We start from the raw sequence: 23,262 nt of genomic DNA, 5'->3' as shown, positions 1-23,262 counted from the left end.
GTGGTACCTGCTATGATTACAGCAGTGCATACTGATTGTGGTGGTACCTGCTATGATTACAGCAGAGCATACTGACTGGTGGCACCCGCTATGATTACAGCAGTGCATACTGACTGTGGTGGCACCTGCTATGATTACAGCAGAGCATACTGTGGTGGTAGCTGCTCTCACTACAGCAGTGCATACTGTGGTGTAACCTCCTATGATTACAGCAGTGCATAGCGGCAGTGGTGGTACCTGCTATGATTACAGCAGTGCATACTGACTGTGGTGGTATGTGCTATCACAACAAGAGTACATGCTGACTCTATAGCAGTATATATCGACTGTATAGCACTAACCTGACAGAGTGGCGTGGTGGGGCCTAGTCCCGTGCAGAGCCCCCGGCCTTGCCTAGATTGCCCAGCCAGCAGGCTGGGCTGCTACCCCCACCATCCCCCCGGTCGCGCAACAAAATACTATCTAGGCGCTATATTAATATGTACGGACTCTATAACTGTATGCATCGGGGTGGGGGGGGGGGGGTAAGAGGACATCACACAGTGAAGAATGTACCTCAGCGTTGTGTGTTTGTAGCATTTTTTACGGGAAACAAAATTTCCCCCTCACCCCTACCGGATGCGTGTGACTTGGCATGGTCCCCCCCCCCCTACCAAAAATGCGTGAGTTGGTCGTGGTCGAGAGATCGTATTAAATAATGAAATAAAAATCGCACTAAATCGCTAATTTAACTAATTTAAAGGTGAGGGACGTGAAAAAGGAATAGTGCTTGCCAACCGAGGGGCTTACGGCGTGGCACCTGCCAATTCTTTTTTTACGTCAACCCTACCGTTTGAGAGCCAAATCCCTCGCAGGAGCAGGAACACAGACAGACGGACAAAAAGTGACATATATAAGATGACTTCGCACTGCTTACGTTTTGGGTGACGCTCACTCTCCCATTGGCTAGGTTGCCGCACTGAGGTGCTGCTCGCCTCTCGACACCTGTCGCAAATTGAACAGTGTAGTCTCCGACGACGATTCCCCCGACGCATCACTTTCTCAGAACGCGTTTTTACTTTCAAGGCCGCCGTGCTTTCGAAGAATGTATCAAAGTTGATGTTCTTCTTGGTTGTATCGGTATGTGACTTTACCAAAAGAACCAAGAAGATGAATCCCTGCAGTCACGAAAGCTTTAAATCGAAATTTAAAGTTGATGTTCATTCGTGATCGTGCACCACTGCCGATGCAGCAAGTATCTCCATGGCTTGAGGTAAGGGGGTGGTTCAGGGTTGGGCTATGGCGAGAGTAGTGCGTAAGACAAAACAATCATTGTCGCCCTTGTGGAGGATACAAGTAACATGATTCATACGCAATATATCTCCTTTGTGGATGCAGACAACGAATCTACACAGACGCGTGTTGAGTATCTTTCTTCTTGTCTAAATTAGAGCGCCACTGTGGCGAGATGTTAACTACCTCGCCTGGTGTGAAGGAGATCATGGGTTCGACCCTGACACCTGTATATTTGGAGTTTGCATGTTCTCTGTGGTCGCGTGGATTTTTCTCCGGGTGCTCTGGTTTTTCCATCCACATTTTGAATGAACGTGCATTTAGAGTATTTGCTGATATAAATGTCCACGTAATAAGCCACTTCGTTGACCTATTTGTGGGCAGGTTGCTTCTGAAAAGGAGCTATATAGCTCCATGAGCCTTAGCTGGTAAACTAAATTTCTAAATTCTTCTTGGTTCTTTCGGTAAAGTCACGTAGAAGGGAAGTAATAAAATAATAAAAATAAAACATAATAAAACAATTCTCACGACGTTTCGGCCACAACGCAAGCAGCCGTCCTCAGGTGAAAACCAGGTCCGTCGAGGCGACAGAGTCTGAATGAAACAGCACACGAGCTTGGAGCATATATATAAGCTGGGCGCATTGACAAAGGAATTTGCATATCAAAATGAATTTAGCATATTTATGGGAAATGCAGGAATGTGATTAGTACTGCATATGCATGTGCATTATGCAGGATTAACAGCATCAAAGGGAGCTGCAGTTACTGCTGCTGCAGCAGTTGCTGCTGCTGCTGCACTTGCTGCTGCTGCTGCAGTTACTGCCTTATCCATTTTAATATAACACTATGTATTATTCTACCCACCCTAATGTGTATCATACTGCTATATGTTTACTGTACAATTACGACACCATACATTACTCTGCACACTGCACCATGCCAGTGAGTGGAACGCGGTCTGAAAGTCACCGTAAACGTGAACACAATCAGTTAAGATCCGAAATGGTTTATTACGTCCTTCCAATGATTGCTAAGCCAGAATCCATCTTCTCGGTTGAAATTGTCTCTGTGTTTGTATATGTGGATCGCCTCATGAACGAATCTCTCATGATAGCCAGATGGCTTGCAGAGAACCTCTGTCTTGGAGAAGTCAATGTCATGTGAGCCCACTGAATTGTAACAGTGATCTGCCACGGCTGAGGTGTTTGTCCTACCGTGTTTCAGGTCTGCCTTATGTTCACGGATGCGGTCTGAGACATGTCGTTTGGTTTCTCCAATGTAACTGCTACCACAGAGGAAACTTAGTTTGTAGACGCCAGGGTACTGTATGTCTGGAACCACATCTTTTACAGACGGGACCAGATCACGGATTTTATGTACTGTGTTGAATCGGACCTGGATCTTGTGTTTAATCAGGATTTTGGAGATCTTTTTTGTGACCCCAGCAATGTAGGGTAAGGTGATGGTCTTGAAAGGCTCCTCAACAGGATCCTTCTTGATGGTTGGAGTGATGGCTTTGCGGATTGTGTAGTCGGAGTAACCATTAGCCTTAAGAGCTTGGCGTACGTGTTTGAGTTCACTGGAAATGTGTTCATGGTCGGAGATGCATTGGGCTCTATGATATAGAGTCTTGATGAGGGAATTCTTCTGGGATGGATGGTGGTGGGAATCCGGTTTTAGATAAGCATCCGTGTGGGTGGCTTTCCTGTAGACAGAGTGGCTCATTGAACCATCAGGTCTCCTTTTGATTAGGACATCCAAAAAGGGTAGCTTGCCATCATTTTCGACTTCCATGGTGAATCTGATGGCTGGGTGTATGGAATTGATGTGGTCGAGAAATTGGTCTAGAGCAGGCCGGCCATGTGGCCAGATGACAAAAGTGTCGTCTACGTACCTCTTCCATAAGGTCGGGCGTAGAGTGGCAGTCTGGATGGCGTCCGTTCATGGAGAAATTTGAGACGGACGCCATCCAGACTGCCACTCTACGCCCGACCTTATGGAAGAGGTACGTAGACGACACTTTTGTCATCTGGCCACATGGCCGGCCTGCTCTAGACCAATTTCTCGACCACATCAATTCCATACACCCAGCCATCAGATTCACCATGGAAGTCGAAAATGATGGCAAGCTACCCTTTTTGAATGTCCTAATCAAAAGGAGACCTGATGGTTCAATGAGCCACTCTGTCTACAGGAAAGCCACCCACACGGATGCTTATCTAAAACCGGATTCCCACCACCATCCATCCCAGAAGAATTCCCTCATCAAGACTCTATATCATAGAGCCCAATGCATCTCCGACCATGAACACATTTCCAGTGAACTCAAACACGTACGCCAAGCTCTTAAGGCTAATGGTTACTCCGACTACACAATCCGCAAAGCCATCACTCCAACCATCAAGAAGGATCCTGTTGAGGAGCCTTTCAAGACCATCACCTTACCCTACATTGCTGGGGTCACAAAAAAAATCTCCAAAATCCTGATTAAACACAAGATCCAGGTCCGATTCAACACAGTACATAAAATCCGTGATCTGGTCCCGTCTGTAAAAGATGTGGTTCCAGACATACAGTACCCTGGCGTCTACAAACTAAGTTGCCTCTGTGGTAGCAGTTACATTGGAGAAACCAAACGACATGTCTCAGACCGCATCCGTGAACATAAGGCAGACCTGAAACACGGTAGGACAAACACCTCAGCCGTGGCAGATCACTGTTACAATTCAGTGGGCTCACATGACATTGACTTCTCCAAGACAGAGGTTCTCTGCAAGCCATCTGGCTATCATGAGAGATTCGTTCATGAGGCGATCCACATATACAAACACAGAGACAATTTCAACCGAGAAGATGGATTCTGGCTTAGCAATCATTGGAAGGACGTAATAAACCATTTCGGATCTTAACTGATTGTGTTCACGTTTACGGTGACTTTCAGACCGCGTTCCACTCACTGGCATGGTGCAGTGTGCAGAGTAATGTATGGTGTCGTAATTGTACAGTAAACATATAGCAGTATGATACACATTAGGGTGGGTAGAATAATACATAGTGTTATATTAAAATGGATAAGGCAGTAACTGCAGCAGCAGCAGCAAGTGCAGCAGCAGCAGCAACTGCTGCAGCAGCAGTAACTGCAGCTCCCTTTGATGCTGTTAATCCTGCATAATGCACATGCATATGCAGTACTAATCACATTCCTGCATTTCCCATAAATATGCTAAATTCATTTTGATATGCAAATTCCTTTGTCAATGCGCCCAGCTTATATATATGCTCCAAGCTCGTGTGCTGTTTCATTCAGACTCTGTCGCCTCGACGGACCTGGTTTTCACCTGAGGACGGCTGCTTGCGTTGTGGCCGAAACGTCGTGAGAATTGTTTTATTATGTTTTATTTTTATTATTTTATTACTTCCCTTCTACGTGACTTTACCGAAAGAACCAAGAAGATGAATCCCTGCAGTCACGAAAGCTTTAAATCGAAAAATAAATTTCTAAAGTAGTTAAAATAGATTCAATTCTTATTTTCCAAGGTTCTCAAATGCTTTGTGGCTCTTTCAGTTTCAAATAATTGCATCTTATATTTTAAATGATGTTCAAACGCCGAGTTTGGGGGTGTGAATATATTAACACCTGTTTTTTTTGCCAGAAAGGCTAAAATCCTATTCTTATTTTTCATCATTTTGGATAGATACTGGGACAAAGGTCCCAAAGATATAAATGCCCGACCCGAGCTATAAGTGTTCAGACACTGGTGTTGTGGGTATTGTTAGCGTTACACGCGGTTACCACGACTTACCTGGTGTAGCGTCAGCCATGGGTCAACAGGGGTCAACGGCGAGTACGGCCTGTATCAAGTAACGCCGTGAGGCCTATGAACCCAGAGGGCGGCTGGGAACTGGAGGTATATACCGACACAACATCGGGGAGGGGGGCTGGGGTGAAATATTAAGTGAGCAGAGCAGACTATGAGGTCATGGGATCGCAGTGCCACGCCCTCCCCCAGACCAAGTACACACTCGCAGGGTGTGTATTCGCCAACAGGATGCCCTTCCAGAGTAAACAGGCTTAGTCAGACATTAATGAGTACAGGTGCATAGACAATAGGTCGAGAAGTAACCGTCGCAACGATCCATGTAAGGGAAGGAAAACGATTGAAAATCACAGGTAGGCACACAATTGACCGCGCGCGATAACGTAACCCCGGATTTTTGAAGTCAAGGGGCATAAAATGGGGAGTCAAAAACCATTCAGATCAGAGTTCATCTCCAACCTCTTGGCCGCCAAGACCGACTCCCTGCCATCCTGCCTCCTTGAGTCGCTCGCAGCATCGACGCCAGCGAGTGCCGCTACGAGACAGCGATAGATCTTGTTCTCTTCCATCTTCGTCCCTCCGACTCTCATAGCGTCCATGCGATGCCGTGAGTACAGCCGCGAGGTAAGTAATTGGGCGTGTGAGTATTTGGGGACTTGGATAGCAGTAGGTTAGGCTCTGCTCGCAGAATATTCTCTCCGGGCAGTGAATAAAAATTAGCACAGTGCATCGGTGTAGTGTCTGTGATTTGTGTGTGTGTGGAGCGACTGCGTGGGGGAACGCGTGCTGTGGTGTGTGCGCTTGTTAGGTTATAATCGCCTGCAGGGGCGCGCGCGTTTTCGCCGCCGCGTTAGCATTAGTGATGGTGTACGCGGGCGTGTGTGGAGTAACTCCGTGTGGCTGTAAGCCAGCAGCTTGAGTATGTCCCTCAGAGAGGGCGCTAGCGCGGTCGGCGGGGGCCCGGCGGGAGCGGACCAACGCGGTGGAGGAAGGAGTGGAAGGGGCAGACATCGAGCCTCACCTGCCCGGCGAAGGCGGTGGGGTGGACGTGGCCCCCACAACTACATTAACCCCCCTTGCCCCCACTTTGGTCGTCGCACCTGATTGGCTCTCAGTGACGACGTCACAGTTACTCCCCTCTAAGACAAAAACGGGAGGATTTCTCCACAACTCTGGCTGTCTCTTGATGATGCCGGTTGCAATTACCAGCGAAACGTCAGGGTACTCTGTAAATGTTGTAGTGAGTGTACTCTCCAACACATAACCGGTGTGCTGAACTCGTAACTAACTTCCACGTTTTGTTTCCGTGACAAACTTTACTAATTGGCTATCTCGGGTGGTGGTCGGTTTAACGACATTCATATTTCCGCGATCTAACCCAAAAAAAAACTCTTTTGGCCAATAAAAGCCGACTGATCGGGGCCACGGTGGCGAAATGTTAACTGCCTCGCCTGCTATGCAGAAGGGCGCGGGTTCGATCTCAACCCTGACGCCTGCTGCTGTATATTTGGAGTTTGCGTATCTCGCTTTCCCCGTGCTCGTGGTCTTTTTTTTTCCTCCGGGTCCTCCGGTTTCCCCCTCCGCATTTAGAATCAACATCACGCGTTTAGAGTGTTTGGCTGCCACAAATGTCCACGTGATAAGCCACTTCGTTGAGCTGTCATTTGTGGTGAAGTCGCTTCTGAAAAAGAGCTCATATAGCAGCTCGGTGGGGCCTTGGTTTCAATTAAAGACAACGCGTTTTTAATTGTTCAGATTGACGTGGCTGGGGCGCTCGAAGCTGCCGCGTTAAGTGGTCGCTCAGAGTTTCAGCGACGTTCTAAGGCGAACTGGCAAACGACATAGAGGGGCCTTTGTTTACATATGGGCAGATCATCAGTATTGGTTCAAGCAAAGCCAGACCGCTGCTGATGAGACCAGTGCCTGCCTATACACACCTGGGCAGCTCACCTGCATGGGATCAAGTGAGCCTGACTCTGCTCATGATGAGACACTGCATGTCGAAACCAGTCGCTGCCTGTCAACATCTGCCAATTCACCTGCATGGGATCAAGCGAGCCTGGCTCTGCTACTGATGAGACGCTGCATGTCGAAACCAGTCCCGACCTACAAACTGCACGTCAGTCCAGTCGGTGAGTGACGTCACCACACAAGCGTAAAATGATGTCACTCGTTAGGTCCGCGCGTGAAGTCACGTCACCGCGCAACGTCGGACGGTGGAGTGACGTCATCGCATTGGCACGGCCCGTGGCGCGACGCCATCACGTAAATCCTACGTGGCATGATGTCACCGCGTACTGCGTCGTGACGTCACTCGGGCGGCCTGCCCCGAGGAGCTGCAGGCGGAGGAGACCGTGAGGCTGGTGAGGCTGATGGCGGGCGGAGTGGAGGCGCGCGTGGCGGGGAGAGTGAGCGAGTGGGGGGGCCCGGGCCGGCGAGGGGGACGCGGCGAGGGGGTCGCGGCGAGGGGGTCGCGGCGAGGGGGTCGCGCCCCCGGGGCCCGCGGGACTGGGCCCCGCGGGCCCCGCGCGTCCTGGGCCCCACGGCCGCTGCTTTGGATCCCGTAGAGCGGATGCGCGCGGCGGCGACTCCCATTGGACGAGGCGCTCGCGGCGGTCGCCCAGCAGCCAATGGGAGGCAAGCTGGCGGTGGCACGCGCTCGGAGCAGCTGAAGTGGACTGCGAATTGTAGCGCGAGGATAGACCCCGGGATAGGGGTCCCGGGTTTAGAGGTCCCGGATGTCGAGGTCCAGGTCTCAGGGTCCCGAATGTCGAAGTCCAGTTCTCAGGGTCCCAGGTTTAGAGTTCCAGGTCTCGGGGCCCCGGGTTTAGAGTTCCAGGTCTCGGGGTCCCGGGTTTAGAGTTCCAGGTCTCGGGGTCCCGGGTTTAGAGTTCCAGGTCTCAGGGTCCCAGGTTTAGAGTTCCAGGTCTCGGGGCCCCGGGTTTAGAGTTCCAGGTCTCGGGGCCCCGGGTTTAGAGTTCCAGGTCTCAGGGTCCCAGGTTTAGAGTTCCAGGTCTCGGGGTCCCGGGTTTAGAGTTCCAGGTCTCAGGGTCCCAGGTTTAGAGTTCCAGGTCTCGGGGCCCCGGGTTTAGAGTTCCAGGTCTCAGGGTCCCAGGTTTAGAGTTCCAGGTCTCAGGGTCCCAGGTTTAGAGTTCCAGGTCTCAGGGTCCCAGGTTTAGAGTTCCAGGTCTCGGGGCCCCGGGTTTAGAGTTCCAGGTCTCAGGGTCCCAGGTTTAGAGTTCCAGGTCTCAGGGTCCCAGGTTTAGAGGTCCAGGTCTCGGGGTCCCAGGTTTAGAGTTCCAGGTCTCAGGGTCCCAGGTTTAGAGTTCCAGGTCTCGGGGCCCCGGGTTTAGAGGTCCAGGTCTCGGGGTCCCAGGTTTAGAGTTCCAGGTCTCAGGGTCCCAGGTTTAGAGGTCCAGGTCTCGGGGACCCGGGTTTAGAGTTCCAGGTCTCGGGGCCCCGGGTTTAGGGGCCCGGGTCTCGGGGCCCCGGGTTTAGAGGTCCAGGTCTCGGGGTCCCAGGTTTAGAGTTCCCAGGTCTCGGGGCCCCGGGTTTAGGGGCCCAGGTCTCAGGGTACCGGTTTTAGTGGTCCCGGGTTTAGGGGGCGCAGCTGTCGGTGTCCCGGGTGTCGATGCCCCAGGTTTAAGGGCCCAGGTTTCAGGGCCCGGGTTTAAGGGCGCAGCTCTCGGAGTCCGGGTTTAAGGGCCCATGTTTCAGGGTCTCAGGTCTCGGGGTTTAGGGTCCCGGGTCTCCGGGTTTAAGGCCCCAAGGCTCTTGGTCCTGGGTTTCGGGGCCCATGTCCCTGGTGTAGTGGCCGAGGTCTCGGGTTTAGGAACCTTGGATCGGGGTTTAGGGATCCGAGTCGGCGCAGTTATGAACTTGGGTGTGGAGACCTGGGAAGTGGGTTCATATTCCTGAACCTGGATCCTGGTGTTAAGAGACCCAGGGTTAGGAACCCGTGTTTTACAACCTGGGGTTAGAGACCCAAGTAAACGGGGTTAGAGGCCTGGGTTTCTGGTCGTGAGTTTAGGGTTCTGGATTAGAGCCTGGGTTTCAGTGTGAATGCAGTTTTACAACATAATTACTATTATTAAGTGTGTTTTTTAATCTGTAATTGTGAGATGATTTGGAGTCTGCCTTCAAAAGGAGCTTCTTAGCTCAGTGGGCTTCACTCGGAAATTCACTCCTGATTTTGTTAAAGTTCTGGGGTTTCGCAACCCGGAGTTAAGTATTCAGGGTTTACGTTCGTGTTGAGAAACATGAGTTCATGGTCCTGGGTTTATGGGACTGGGTTTAGCAACCTGAGTATAGGGGCCTGGATTTAGGGATCCGTGTTTCGCTTTCTGGATTTAGGGTTCTGTGTTTAGGGTCCTCAGTTCAGGGGCTTCGGATTAGGTTCCTGGGTTTAGGATTCTGGGCTTAGGGGCCCGTTTAGGGTGTTGAGTCAATTTCCGCAATCATGACAAATTATACTGACCAACTATAAGTCCGCCCGCCATCACTCTGACACGGCTGCTGCGTGGAAGGAAAACTAGGGTATCCGTGTTTGTCGTTGTGGTTGGTGATGTGGGTGTGTGTAGTTGTGTTTGAGCGGTTGTATTTGTGTGTAGAAGGTGTTGTCACACTGGTCTGGTTGTGGTTTTAGTGGTTTACGATTCTGCTTTGTGCACATGTCGTGCTTGTCATTGAACATTTGTTTACGGTTGTGGTTGAAGAGGTTGTGTATGGTCGTGTTTATGTGCTTTGTGTGATGTATGATTGTTCCAGTGGTTGGTGTTTATGGTCCTTGTTTTAGGGTCTTGAGTTTAGTGATGAGGGTCTAGGGTCCCAGACTTGTGGTCAAAGAATTTAGAATTCTGAATTTAGGGTCTTGGGTTGAGGGCTTTAGAGTGCTGGGTTTAAGGTCCTGAGTTTATGGTTCATGGACCTGATTTTACGGTGCTGGACTTCTAGTCGTAGGTTATAGGAGCTGGGTTTATGGTCTTGGGTTAGGATCCTGGGTTTAGGGTCCTGGGTTTTAGGTCTTGGGTTGAAGGCTCCGGGTATAGGGTTCTAGGTTTAGGGCTCTATGTTTAGGGCTATGGGTTTAGGGTCCTGGGTTCAGCTTCCTGAGTTAAGGGTCTTGGATTCAGGGTTTTGTTTGAGTTGAGTTTATTTTATTTGTTACATGGATGATCCTGTTTATCCATTGTCCTGGCTATTTTACAAGGGAGATCCGTGGTGCATGAGCACACACAACAAAGTAATACACCAATAGTGCAGAGAACGAGTACACTGTCCTTAAAGATGATTGCACAACTTACAAATTTATATTTAACGGTTGTATATTAACACCTGAATTTAAAAAAACGTGTAAATGTAATATGAGGCGCCAGAGAAAGTTGGGTACACTTGTGAGAGTAACTTCTATATTTTAGTCTTAACAGAAATATAAGCACACGCCAATTGAAAGAGATGATGCAAACGTAGGAGCAAGAGGCGCCAGAAATAAGTTCGGTATATTTGCAATTATGCTGTGTGTTGGTTGAATATAAAAATAAAGAGGGCAAGTGAAGAGAGGGAGCCAGGCTTTAGATTAGCGGCAAGAGTATGTAGCGTGTCGCATCAACACGTAACTTTTTCTTTTTACCAAACAACGTTTTAGTGAATGGATTGTTTAGTAGTAATAAGGAGGTACCTCTGAGGCTATGGGAGGGAGAGGAACGAAGTGGTCCTTGAGGATGAAGACAGCTCTGCGGATGTCCAGGTGGGGGACAGACTTGAGTTCATGTACAGGTTGCAATGACGAGTTTTGTGGGGGGGGGGGGGCGTCACAGAGAGCGGAGTGGTTTCATTGAATGAGACCTTTTAATGTACATTAGTAAGATAGGCGGGAAATGGTGTCACAGTCGTCAAATATGGGCTTTAAATTTCGATTTAAAGCTTTCGTGACTGCATGGATTCATATTCTTGGTGTTTTCGGTAAAGTCACATAGAAGGGAAATAATACAATAATAAAAATAAAACATAGTAAGATTAAAAAAATATATATTTTTATAATTTTATTATTTCCCTTCTACGTGACTTTACCGAAAGAACCAAGAATATGGGCTTTAACTTTATTGAAACGGAGTCGAGGTGGAATACAGCGTTTGTTTCTGTATAGGAATCCATTTTTTTTGTTGGCCATGTGGTCGATATGGGTCTCGAAGACAGTTTAAATTCCAGGATAATGCGTCGAGATTTAAAGTTGTCGGCCTGCTCAACAAGGTTCGAGTCCAGAGCCACGATGTACGTAGGTGGTGAGGCAGGTTTGGGACACCTGGAGAATAACAACGTTGGAGTTTTTACCGTTGAGGACCAGCTTTAGGAAATTAAGGTGAAGATTATCGAAGTCCTGTTGTAGTGGCGTGCATTTTATGTTTATATGTTGAACTTCTATTGCACCGTACGTAGCCAACCGTGCTACTCGGAGTTGCAGGGAAACATTGGTGAGTGAGGATGGGTGCCCGGGATAAGTGGCGAGCAGTGATGAGTGAGATGGCGAGTGTAACTATCTGACCCACCTTTTGGACATCTGTGAAAAAGAGACGAATAACTTTATAGATTTCTCCAGGATGAATACAGATTATGATTGTGTTAATCATAGATAATAGTGTTAAACGTTGGTCAGGAGTTTTGTGTGTGTGTTTCTGGGAGTGTTAATGAATAATGATGATTGATGGTAAAGTGGTGAGTAATGGTGAGCTTTAGTGAGTAATGATAAGCATTGGTGAGTTTTTACAAGTGTTAGGTGGGAGAAATGGTAGCCTTCATGTGGCCCACCACTTCTTAAGTGTCTCATTGCACGACTAATATCATCGCTTCGGCCTTTTTGAAAAACGTTCATATATACGATTTCAAATAAGAGTGTAAATCCCATCCGACTAGGACCTCCATTCCGAGTGTATCAACTCAACGTGGAAGGCCTCTCGCATGCATAGTGCGACGTGCCTGCCAAGTGTTGACATTAAGAAAAGATTGACGTTGCGCTGCAGGAAACCCAAACGGCAGAAGGCAACTGATTTTGAAAGTAATGGTGAGCGTTAGTAACTTTTGGCGTGTGTTGCTGAGTAATGGTGGACTCTGTTCTCTGCAGGCCAATGGAGCCAGAGCTCATCACTTCGATGACTTCACAGCGGGGGATGCCCCTCTCCTCACAGCAGGGGGGGCCCCTTCAAGACCTGGAGGCCGAATCCCCGGCACCACCCCCTTACCTTGCCCCGCCCCCTTACCCAGACCCGGCCGACATGATTGGTCTAGCCGGGTGTGACATCCCTCCACAAGGTCCGCCTCTGTACCTGGCTTCGTGTAATATCACACACATGGCCCCGCCCCCGTGTGATGTCACGTTCCTGGCACCTCCCCCGGCACCACCCCTGCACATGGAGGAGCAGGAGGCTCCATTGGATCTTTCAATGAGCTCCCAGGACAGGGTGACAGGTGAGTGTGTGGGTGTAAGTGTCTCTTGAGTATGTGTGTGTGTGGGGAGCGGTGGCGCAATGGTTAGCGCGCTGTGCTGGGAGCCCGGCGACCCGAGTTCGATTCCCACTCGTGGCCAACACCAGTGACGAATATCTTAACCGGTCATGAGCCTCCCCTAAGTCGACTCGGCCACCAGTACCTGGTGTGATGTGTAAAAATTTCCACTGGGGAGACAAAGGCGGCCGGGAGTGGTGTTGGCCACCCACCCCTTCGTGTGCTGTGCCAGCCTTTGTAGGTGCTATTTAACAGCACTTGCCCCAACAGACTCTTCAGGCTACAGGGAGATATTTGTCTTTGTGCACAAGGGGCTGATAATCCCTTCACCTTAGGTTAAATCATGGAGAAAAAATTAGCTTGTGCCAGAGAACACAGAGAGACAGGTGTCTATGATGTCTTTTGGACAAACCCCATTTTGCAGTCAGAAGACTGTACCCCCTCACCTCAGGGTCCCCCAGAAACAGCAGGAAACCACTGCGGTTGGTCACGTGGAATGTTCGATCGGCATTGGAAAAATTCTATCCTGACTATGATCCATCCTGGTTTAACCAAGCTGGATTGTGTGAGGCGCTCACAAATCCTTGAAAAATCTGGGCAAAGTTCCATTGGTGAGCTCCTCTGGCAAGCAAGGCTGTGTTGGCTGGGTCATGTAGCCCGCATGCCCAGCCGCCGCATGCCCAAGCAGCTTCTGTTTGGCCGGATAGAGGGCGCTAAATGAGTGCGGTACGGGTTTGGGAAGAGATTGACTGTTGTAATATAGGAGGATGTGGAGCTGATTGGACTTGTGGATGACTGATACCAGCTGTGTCAAGATCAGTCTTTGTGGGGGAGGATTGCTTGTGAAGGACGCTACTGGGCAGTTGGAGGCAGTCGCCCTCCAACAACGAACGCAGCGGAGGTGGCACAGTGGGGAGCACAGTTTGTGTATCTGCCAGTCATCCCAGTGAGTCAATTCATGGCACCTAGGTCTGTCCTGTGAGCTTCTGCCAGCAAGCCTTTCATACTACTACTACGTAGCCTCAACATGCACCGAGACTGGCACAAGCATTGTCACTGCCACTTAGTGGTGAATGGCGGCTGTGGTTGTATGTATGTTGAACTGTATGTATGTTGAATTGCTTGCGCACACCGTATGTAGCCAACCATGCTAATCGGATGAGGATCATGCTAAATCGAAGGTGCCTGGTTAAACCCAGGTGTGTTGTGTCGGTGGAGTGGTGTTGCAGTGGTTACCGGACTGCGCTACAATCCCGGCAACCCAAGTTCGATTACCGATCAAGCCAACATCAGTAAGGAATATCTGAACCGGCCCGGAGCCCTCCCCTAGTTCCACTCAGCCTAAAATGAGTATCTGGTGCAGTGTGTAGTAAACAGCATATGCGAGACAAAGGTGGCTGGGCTTGGTGCTGGCCACCCACCCTCTCTTGTGCCATGGCGGGCTGGGTACTCGCAAACAGCACTCGTCCCCAACAGCCTCAAGATGCTACTGGGGAGATCTCTGTCTTTGTGTGTGTGTGTGCGTACGTTTTGTGATTCTGACTTCAACCCAACAGATGAGGCCCTGGATCTTTCCAGACGGACGTGCAGATCATCAACACATAGGTGAAGGAAACACACCACGCGTAAACACACACCACACGTAAACACACTACACGTAAATACACCACACACAAACACACACCACACATAAACACACACCACACGTAAATACACCACACGTAAACACACACCACACGTAAACACACCACACAGTAAACACACACACCACACGTAAAACACACACACCACACATAAAACACACACCACACGTAAAACACACCACACGTAAACACACACCACACGTAAACACACCACACGTAAACACACACCACACACAAACACACACCACACGTAAACACACACCACACACAAACACACACCACACGTAAACACACACCACACGTAAACACACACCACACACACACCACACATACCATGCACACACCGTCCGCACACCACACACTCTCACCGTCCCTCATCCCTCCCCTCCCCGCTTGCGCTCCCAGGGCCCCTAGTGTGTGGACCATGCCGGCAGCTCCGGATCTCGGCTCCAAACCCATGTCGCTCTCGGTTCCGGACCCCGGCTCTTTGCCGGTGCCGATTGTGGGGGGCGGCCCCCTCGAGGGTTTCCTGTCGCGCTTGTGCTGCCAGCACCAGCGGCTGCTGCTGGGCCTCCTCCGCTACGCCACCAACTCCCGCGCCGCCATCGCCGCTGCCGGCGGCGGTCCCGCCGTCGTTCGACAAACGATCGGCACCGCCGAGGAGCCGGGACCGGCGCCCGGCAGTTCGAGGGAGCCGACCGCCGACCTGGTGATGACGCCGGCGCTCGGCTGGGGCCCCTCCGGCCTCGCCGGCCTGGCCGGCGGCCCCACGTGCGACGGCGGCGTCGCCGCGCGGCTCTGCGAGGAGGACTCCGGCGGCCGGGCCACGGCGCCGTTCGGCGTGAACGGAGGCGGCGCCGCGCCCATCCACTTCCAAACACCGGGGCAGCCACCGTGGCTGCCGGTGCAGGCGGTGCAGCCGCTGCGAGCGCGGCAAGCGGATGCGGGGGGTGCCAGCGAGGCCGGGGCTCGGCCCGTCGACCCGCCGCCGGCGCCTTCCTCTTTCCCGGGCGGCGTCGGCGAGGCGGAAGAGGGGGAGGGGGCGGCCGGTGTCGTCGAGGGGCCGGCGGCGACCACGGAGGAGGATGGCGCGGAGGGATCGACGGCGCCCGGCAAGCGCTCGCCGAAGAAGCGTAAGAAGAAGAGCCGGCGGAGGACGGCGGCGGTGACGGTGGCCGGGGAGGGGACGGAGGCGCGGGCGGGCGGGCTGGGCCGCGGCGCCGGCACCGGCACTGCCCGCAAATCGTTGGCCCCGGGTTGCGCCCGCACCACCTCCTCGATGCCGCACCTCCTCCTCCAGCAGCAGCAGCAGCGGCAGCAGCGGCACCGGCGCCGCCACCGCCACCATCACCGGCGCTGCGGCTACGAGCGGCCGAGCTCGAGCGAGGCGGCGCAGTGCGACGTGGTGTACGTGAGCCGCCCCGTCGACCCCCACGGCGACGGTGCCGGCGAATCCGCGGAAAACGCGGCGGGCTCCGGGAACGACGGCGCCGACGGCGACGACGGTGCCGCCGCGGCGGCTCTCGCGGACGCCGGCGTCTCCGTGGCTGCGCCGGCGCCCGCGCCGGTACCGGCGCCGCCGCTGTCGCCGGTGCGGTGCTACGGAAAGCGCTCGGCTCGCAAGAGCACGCGGGGCCACGTGAGCGGCGCCGGCGGCACGTGGGAGGTGCACACGGTGCGAGTGGCGCGGGCGGCGCTCATCGGCGTCCCTGACGTCGGGCGCCGGCGCGCGCTCTCCGACAATAATAGTCGCTCGCTCCCCAACAACGCCGGTGCCGGAACGGGGACCGGCGGTCACCACCGCCGGCGCACGCCGCCGGCGTCGTGCCGCGACGCCGACGGCGCTCTCTTCCCCGCTGCTGGCGAGCGCCATCAGGCGCCGTCGGAGAACGAGCCGGGGGGCGGCGGGGGTGGGGAGATCTCGAAGACGGCGGTGCCACCGGTGCCGGGGGGACCCTCGGAGGACGATGTGGTGAGAGTGGAGGACGGCGCCCGCGTCGCTCGGCCCCCACCGCGGGCGGAGCGAGGGGCGCGAGCGAGGATGAGGAGCTGGCGTGGCCTCCGTGCCGGTGCTGGCGCCGCCACCAATGCCAGGAAGACGGCACGAGGCTCTGGTCTCGTCGGCGCTAGCGCCGAGATCGCGGCGTCCCCCTCGGCTCGAGCTCCGCCCGCCTCCTCGTGCCAGATGGTGCCGCCCGAACGGTTAGCCGCCGCCGCTGTTGTTGCCGGTCCATCGATGCCGGCCGCCGAGCTTACGGCGACCGACGGTGATGGCATCTCCCCGTCGTTCCTCGACCGCGCGGCTCCACCGACACCACCACCACCGGCGGCGGCGGCCCTGGCGCCAACGGCCGAGTCCGGCGAGCCTTCCCATTTGCCCAGCACAGACTCGCTCGCCGACGCCAACCGCTCTCCCGTCCCACCGGCATCTCCGGCGGTGAAGGAGGAGTCGGCGCCGCTGGTTAGAGCTGGGACAGAAGTGAAGAGGGAGGAGGAGGAGAGGAGGAGGAGGGGAGGAGACGCGGCACCACCGCCCACGCCGGAGGCAGCGCCATCTTCTTCCCTGGGAGCCGGCGCTGGGAGGGGGCCGCGGGGAGGCTGGCGGTGGAGGGGGGTGCGGGGGATCCCCTGCGGGGGCGGGGGTGGAGGAGGAGGGGGAGGGGGCGCACTCCACCCGCGAGACGCAAGCGGCGACGGCGGCGACGGCGCCAGCTCCTGCCACACCGTGCCCGGTGAGCGGGCAACACTCGGAGACTTCCGGGGACGCGGGGGAGGCGGCGGGGGGGGAGGGGGAGGAGGGCGGGGGCGAGGGGGGGGCGACCCCCCCTGGAACGGCGCGGGGGGGGGAGGAGGGGGTCGAAGGGCGGGGGCCGGAGGCGGTGCGGGAGGCGCCGTTGCGGGCGGCCGTGCGTCGCCGCCGCCCGCGCGAGGGCGCGCCGGGGGCGCCCGCCCCCCCGTCCCCTCCCCCGCCTCCTCCTCCTCCGCTCCCCCCCGCGACGGCTCCGCACGCCGCTCGGACCGCGCCGGAGACGCGGTGGCGCGGAGAGGCCCCCGTGCCACACCGGCTCGGGGCGCCGGCAGACGCCGCCTGGCGGCCCCCTGCGATGGTGCCGAAGCTGCCGCGGCCGCCGTCGCCGCCGTCGTCGTGGTTGGAGGAGGATGAAGCGAACGCGGCGGCTGGCGCCGTAGCCTTCACCAGGGCGTCCGTTGGGGGCAACGGCGCCGAAGCGGCGGCGCTCCGCGCGCGGGGTCGCAGGCGGCGCCGGGAACCGGCGTCGCCGCACGACAAGAGGAAGAAATGCCGGCGCAACGAACTTCAGCTGCTGTCCATGGCCGACACGCGCAACGGGCGCGTGTGGCGCGATTTCCTCGACTCGGTGGAGACGGTGGCAGCCGTGCCGGCGCCACGTCCCGACGCGGACATCGTCAGGGCGGCGCGGGGGCGACGGCACGACTCCGGGGAAGCCGGTGGGGGGGTTGGGGAAACCGTGGCGGCGAAGAGGAGTGTGGGGGGACCCCCCTCTCCCCCGGCATCGCCGGTGCCAAACGACGACTCGGACGAAGACGCGGGCACCCGCGGTGACTTTAGCTCCGATGAGGAGGAGGAGGAGTTTGAGGATGATTACGACGAGTTGGGCGACTACGATGAGGACGATGAGGAAGAGGATGTGGAGGCACTGCTCGCCCGCTGGATTCCCGCCGATTGCGCACGGCGCCTGCGAGCGCTCACGGAGCGCTACCACAACATGGCGGCCGGGTGGGTCACGGCGCCGGCCCATCCGCCGTCCGCCAGTCGAACCCACGGCTCCGGCGCAGAAGCCGAGCGCGAGCCGAGCACCGCCACCCCGCCGAGCCACGCCACCGGCGCGTGCACGCGCGGGGATGGCGACACGGGGGCAGCGGCGAGCGGTGCGGTGGACGGAGCGGCGAGCGGCCTGCCGTGCGTGAACGGCGCGTGTGAAGCGAGCGGTGCTGGGGCGAGCGTGGGGAGCGAGTGCGGCGCGATCGTCGACGGCGCGTGCGGCGCGATCGTCGACGGCGCGTGCGGCGCGATCGTCGACGGCGCGTGCGGCGCGATCGTCGACGGCGCGTGCGGCGCGATCGTCGACGGCGCGTGCGGCGCGATCGTCGACGGCGCGTGCGGCGCGATCGTCGACGGCGCGTGCGGCGCGATCGTCGACGGCGCGTGCGGCGCGATCGTCGACGGCGCGTGCGGCGCGATCGTCGACGGCGCGTGCGGCGCGATCGTCGACGGCGCGTGCGGCGCGATCGTCGACGGCGCGTGCGGCGCGATCGTCGACGGCGCGTGCGACGACGACGCCGACGACGACGACCCCGCGTGCGGCGCGAGCGACTCGGGGGGCACGAGCGCGGCGAGCAGCGCCGGTAGCTCGTGCGGCGTAGACGGCGTAGTTTGGTCAACTCGTGGCCCCGGCGCCGTGCGTCTCCTCTTCAGCCGGCCGCTTCGCGTGTCGGATGTCCGCCGTTGGTTCCTGGAGCCGACCACGACGACGACCGCCGCCGGCGGCGGCAGTTCTGGCAGCACCGGCAGCTCCGCGAGGCCGAGCGGGACCGGCGCCGAGACCGCGACCGCCCGGCCGGACCGGGGAGCGAAAGGGGGCTCGGCGCGCCGCCACCGGGGCCCACGGGGATCGGCGCGGGCCCCGCGCAGGCCTCGACGGGACGAGGGGCCGGGGAGTCCCCGGCGTCGCCCGGCCGGCGCCCGCGTCGGCGCCGACGACCGCGTTGGGAAACACCTCAAGAAGTTCGCCGACAACGAGCCCACGTGCCGGGCGGGGGCGGCGGTGGGGACGGGGGGGGGGGCTGTGCGGGCTAGAGGGAGGGGTCAGGTGGCACCGCCACCCACGGCGGAGGTAGCGACGAGGAGGGCGGCGGCGAGGAGGAGGAGGAGGAGGGGCGAGGAGGAGAGTTCGCGAATCCTCCGCAAGTACCAGCACATGAGGGGCAAGGGTCTCCCCAGGAGGGGAGGCCCTTGTCACGGGAACGAGGAGCAGGAGGAGGGGGCGGACTCAACAAGGAGGCGACTGCGGACGACAACGACGATGGGGAAAGTCGATCACGAGGAGGAGGAGGTGCGGCCCCAGGGAGGGGTTAGCGTTGCGCGGCGCGGTTTCCATCAGTCGTGAGCGCGCTGTTGTTATTTTAAAAGCGATGTTTCAAGCGGGGTTTGAAGTGTTGCAATGTTACTAGGCCTTTACTTGACACGTAGTAGGTCTTACACGGCCAAATTCATTCGTAATAAAATTTTGGGTTAAGCCACTTAATGATCTGGCTAAACTTTTGCCATGTTTCATCTTCCACCACCCGACACGAACAAAGCCAAACAATTGTCGCATCCTATGCAATCAGCTTTGCAATAATGCGCCCCTTTAAAATCGTCGTTCAGTGCCGCGACGTTTTTAAAGGGGCATTATCGCACGAATAGTGCGCGATTATATTGTCGTTGAGCCTAATGCAAGTTTCCTGACCTTACGCTCCGTGTGCCGCAGGCTGTGCCGGCGGTGCGAGGAGGAACCGGCAGCGACGGTGGCGGCGACGTCGCCGCTAACCGTGGAGGCGACATCCCCACCGTGGGGCCCACCGAGATGAGAAGAACGCGTCGGGCGCCGGCAAATGCCGGGGTCGTCGTCGTCACCGGCATCCGTGAAGGACTGCGCGGTGCCGAGACGGCGGCGCCTAAGCGCCGGGAGATGCCAGCAAAGGCCGTGGAGACGGCTGTGCCTGCGGCAGCGAGGGGCGGCATTGGCGGCGTCATTGGTGGCAGCATCCGCGTTGACGACGATCGGCAAACCGTGCAATCGGCGGGGCCCGCGATGGCCACGAGACACGCCGGGAGGAATGCTTCGCCAGGCGGCGAGAGGATGGCTCGCGCGAGGGCCCACGGCGCCGTCGAGGAGGCGGACACGGTCCGGCGAGGGGCGCCGGGGGCGGGGCTGGTGCGGCGCTGCGGGAAGCCGGGCGGAGACCGCGGGGTGGGCGGGGGGGGCGGCGTTGGCGACGGCGGCACCAAAACGCAGCGAGGGGACACCGCCAAAACTGCGCGGGATGCCGAGAAGGCCACGAGGCATGCTGGTGGAAGGCAGCATGGCTGGGAGATTGTGGAACCCTCAGGGGAGTGCGAGGCATCGCCGCGCAGGCTCACGCGCAAGAGGAAGGCCGAGGAGGAGATGCTGGCAGCCCACGCTGGCCGTGCCGTCCTCCGCAGGGGGCGGTGAGCTGGCACCGCTCGGTGACGAGAGACTCGCCGGTGGACACGGGGCACACAGTGGGCGGACGAGGTGGATGTTTGGCATCTATCGCCGCGCGGAGAAGACCCGCCGGTTGATTTCCCCACCTGTCTTGACGTGAAACGGTCACTGTGTGCAAGTCACGTCAATGCCGCGATTTAGTTTTTTTCTATTTATGAACTCCGGGCTGCACTGTAATAACCGCGCTGTGCCGTACGTTTCACATTGTATTAAGAAGCACAGATGAGAGAGGTCAAGCCACAATGTGGTGTGTGAGCCCTCTGTGGAGTGTGGAGAGTGGTATATGGTCAGCGGTGAGTGGTGAGTGGCGAGCGATGAATATTGAGTGGTGAGGGGTGAATGGTGAGTGGAGTGTGGCGAATGGTGTGTGGTGAGCGGTGAGTGGCGGTGAGGTGCGGGAAGCTATAAGCCCCAAGCTACTGTGGGCTCGCCTCCCCATCAACCAGAAGTGAGGAGTGGTGGTGGTTACTTATGCCCCCACTAAAGATGAACATCAGTGGAGGGATATAGGCAAGGCCGATGAGTCAGATGCCTTCTATGACCTGTCACAGGTGCGAGCGTAAGTGGCCCCTCATCCTGTTGGGTGACTTTAATGCCCGAGTGGGTCATGATACTGGCACCTGGGCTGGAGAGATTGGAAGGCTGAGCAGAGATGATCTCCCAAGCAAACTGCTGAGGGAGGGTGGCGTTGGTGCGCAGACTTCTGTGCCGGGAAAGGTCCTGGCAAGGATTATACACTGGTTAACAAAAAAAAACATTTTTCTGGCCTGGACTTTTGCAGCTGTTTTAGACTAATTTCAGGGTGCTGATTCCAAATCTGATCTCAGATTTGCTCTATCACATCATTTTTATGCTAGCGGCATACCCCATTTTCATTGATTTTACCCGAAATTAACTCTGTCACTTATGATTGCAAGTTGTTGCGAGTCAGTGACTGCTTTAGTGTTAAAATATGGTGCTATATTTTTAGGATAGTGTGTTTATATAATTTTATGTAGATATCCACATTTATTTAATATTTTTCTTCTGCAGTTTTTATTGAAAATGCAATATTTGATATCTCAAAAACCTGATGTGATAGACAAAAACTGATGCCAGATGTGGCATCAGCACCCTAAAATTACCTTAAAACCGTTGGAATACCTTATGCCAGAAAAAGTGTGTTGACCAGTGTTATTTAATATCGCCTTGACAGGCACGTTGAGGAAAGGTTTGCGGAGCCTCAGTGTGGTTTCAGGCCTGGGCGGTCCTGCACAGATGCCATATTTTTGATCCTTCTGCTACAGCAGAGGTGTAGACACCTACATCTCTGCTGTATTGACCTGGTTAAGGCCTAAGATACCATCAATAGGCCTGGGCTCTGGGTTTTTCGTCATGCTTTCGGAGTCCCTGACTCTCTGCTCACAATCATTAAGGACCTTCATGATGGTGGGAAGGCCCGGGTAAAACTACATGGCCGGGAGTTGGAGCCATTCCCTGTTCACTTGGCAATGCGATAGGGATGTCCTCTGGCTCCCACATATAACATATTTTTCGACTACGTAGTTCATTAAGCCTTCGATGGCTGTACCGAAAAAAAATCTCCATTTGGTAGAGATACAATGGGAGGCTGATCGATGCCAGGGTGCGGTCAAGGGATGGCTCCCTATTGGTCAACCATGTTATATATGCTGATGATCTAGTGATTGCTGCTCACTCAGCGAAGGAGTTTGAGGCGCTGCTGCTGAACCTGGAGTGTGCCACTAAGATGTGGGGCCTTACCATCAGCCCCACCAAAATTAAGCACCTACCTGGGTATTTTGTACCATCAGACATTCCACCCCAACAACTCCCAATTGGTGATGGGGCAGTTGTGGAGAGAGTGGAGAGTTGTCCATACCTGGGCAGTGTGTTTATGACCAGCTCCGTTTTGACAGCAGAGGTCTCCGAATCAGTTGATCGGCATTATCTTTTCATCGGCTGCGTAACGCTGTGTGGAAGTTACCTGGTCTGTTGCTCCACATCAAGCTTGGGTCTTCTCGGCCATGGTCATGCCCTCCCCTCTCTATGCTTGCGAACATCTTCGGTGGTTAGAAACATTAAGGCTGGCTTGCTTACAATCCATCCTGGGCTTAACCAGGCTGGATTTTGTGAGGAGCTAACAAATCCTTGAAACATCTGGACAAAGTCCCATCGGTGGCTGGGTCATGTAGCCCCCATGCCCATCGGCCGGACGGAGGGGGCTAAACGGGCACAGCACGAGCTAGAAAGGAGATGGTGTGATATAGTACAAGAGGATGTGGAGCTCCGTGGACTTGCCGATGACTGGTACCAGCAGTGTCAAGATTGTCCTCTGTGGAGGAGGTTTGGGTAGTTGGAGGCAGTCGATGCTCACAACAACGAGTCTGGCACAAGTGCCATGGTGATGTCACCGCCACTTAGTGGCGAATGGCGGTTGTATTGAATGGTGAAGGAAGTGTGCTGAGTGGTGAATGCTTCAGTGGTGTATGGTGAGCATTGAGTGGTGGATGGTGTTCAGCGAGCGGTGCGTGGTGTATTTATTTATTCCCAACCTCCCCCCGTGTCGTTAATGTCACCGTCTGCTGGAGGTAAGTTATTCATAACTTCAGCAATTGCCCAAGGAGCACGGAACATGGTACAGAGGGATTGGGCCCTGACACTTCATTTCTCTAGCCTGCTACCCACAGACCTGGGTAGCAGGCAAAAAAAAAAATTAGATTTGCAATTTTTTCATAGTACAGTTAGAGGTAGGAAGCAGTGA

The 23,262-nt window shown here is 55.5% G+C and overlaps 1 protein-coding gene across 1 annotated transcript; it reads left to right on the top strand.

Annotated features, from left to right (window-relative positions):
- The first annotated feature begins 7,386 nt into the window (after positions 1-7,386).
- Positions 7,387-20,468, top strand: LOC133341404 (mucin-19-like). The gene is made up of 6 exons (XM_061549986.1): positions 7,387-7,455; positions 12,210-12,553; positions 14,146-14,194; positions 14,638-16,829; positions 17,314-19,037; positions 19,743-20,468. Exons 2-6 carry the CDS (start codon positions 12,214-12,216, stop codon positions 20,466-20,468), a joined length of 5,031 nt encoding a protein of 1,676 aa, XP_061405970.1. The 5' UTR covers positions 7,387-7,455; positions 12,210-12,213.
- The last annotated feature ends 2,794 nt before the right edge of the window (positions 20,469-23,262 follow it).

Source organism: Lethenteron reissneri, chromosome 2 (assembly GCF_015708825.2).
Source record: "Lethenteron reissneri isolate LAM-NWPU_2019-01 chromosome 2, ASM1570882v1, whole genome shotgun sequence".
Classification (NCBI taxonomy): domain Eukaryota; kingdom Metazoa; phylum Chordata; class Hyperoartia; order Petromyzontiformes; family Petromyzontidae; genus Lethenteron; species Lethenteron reissneri.
The sequence above is the reverse complement of the archived record's forward strand: the minus strand, read 5'-3'. Positions and strand labels throughout refer to the sequence as shown.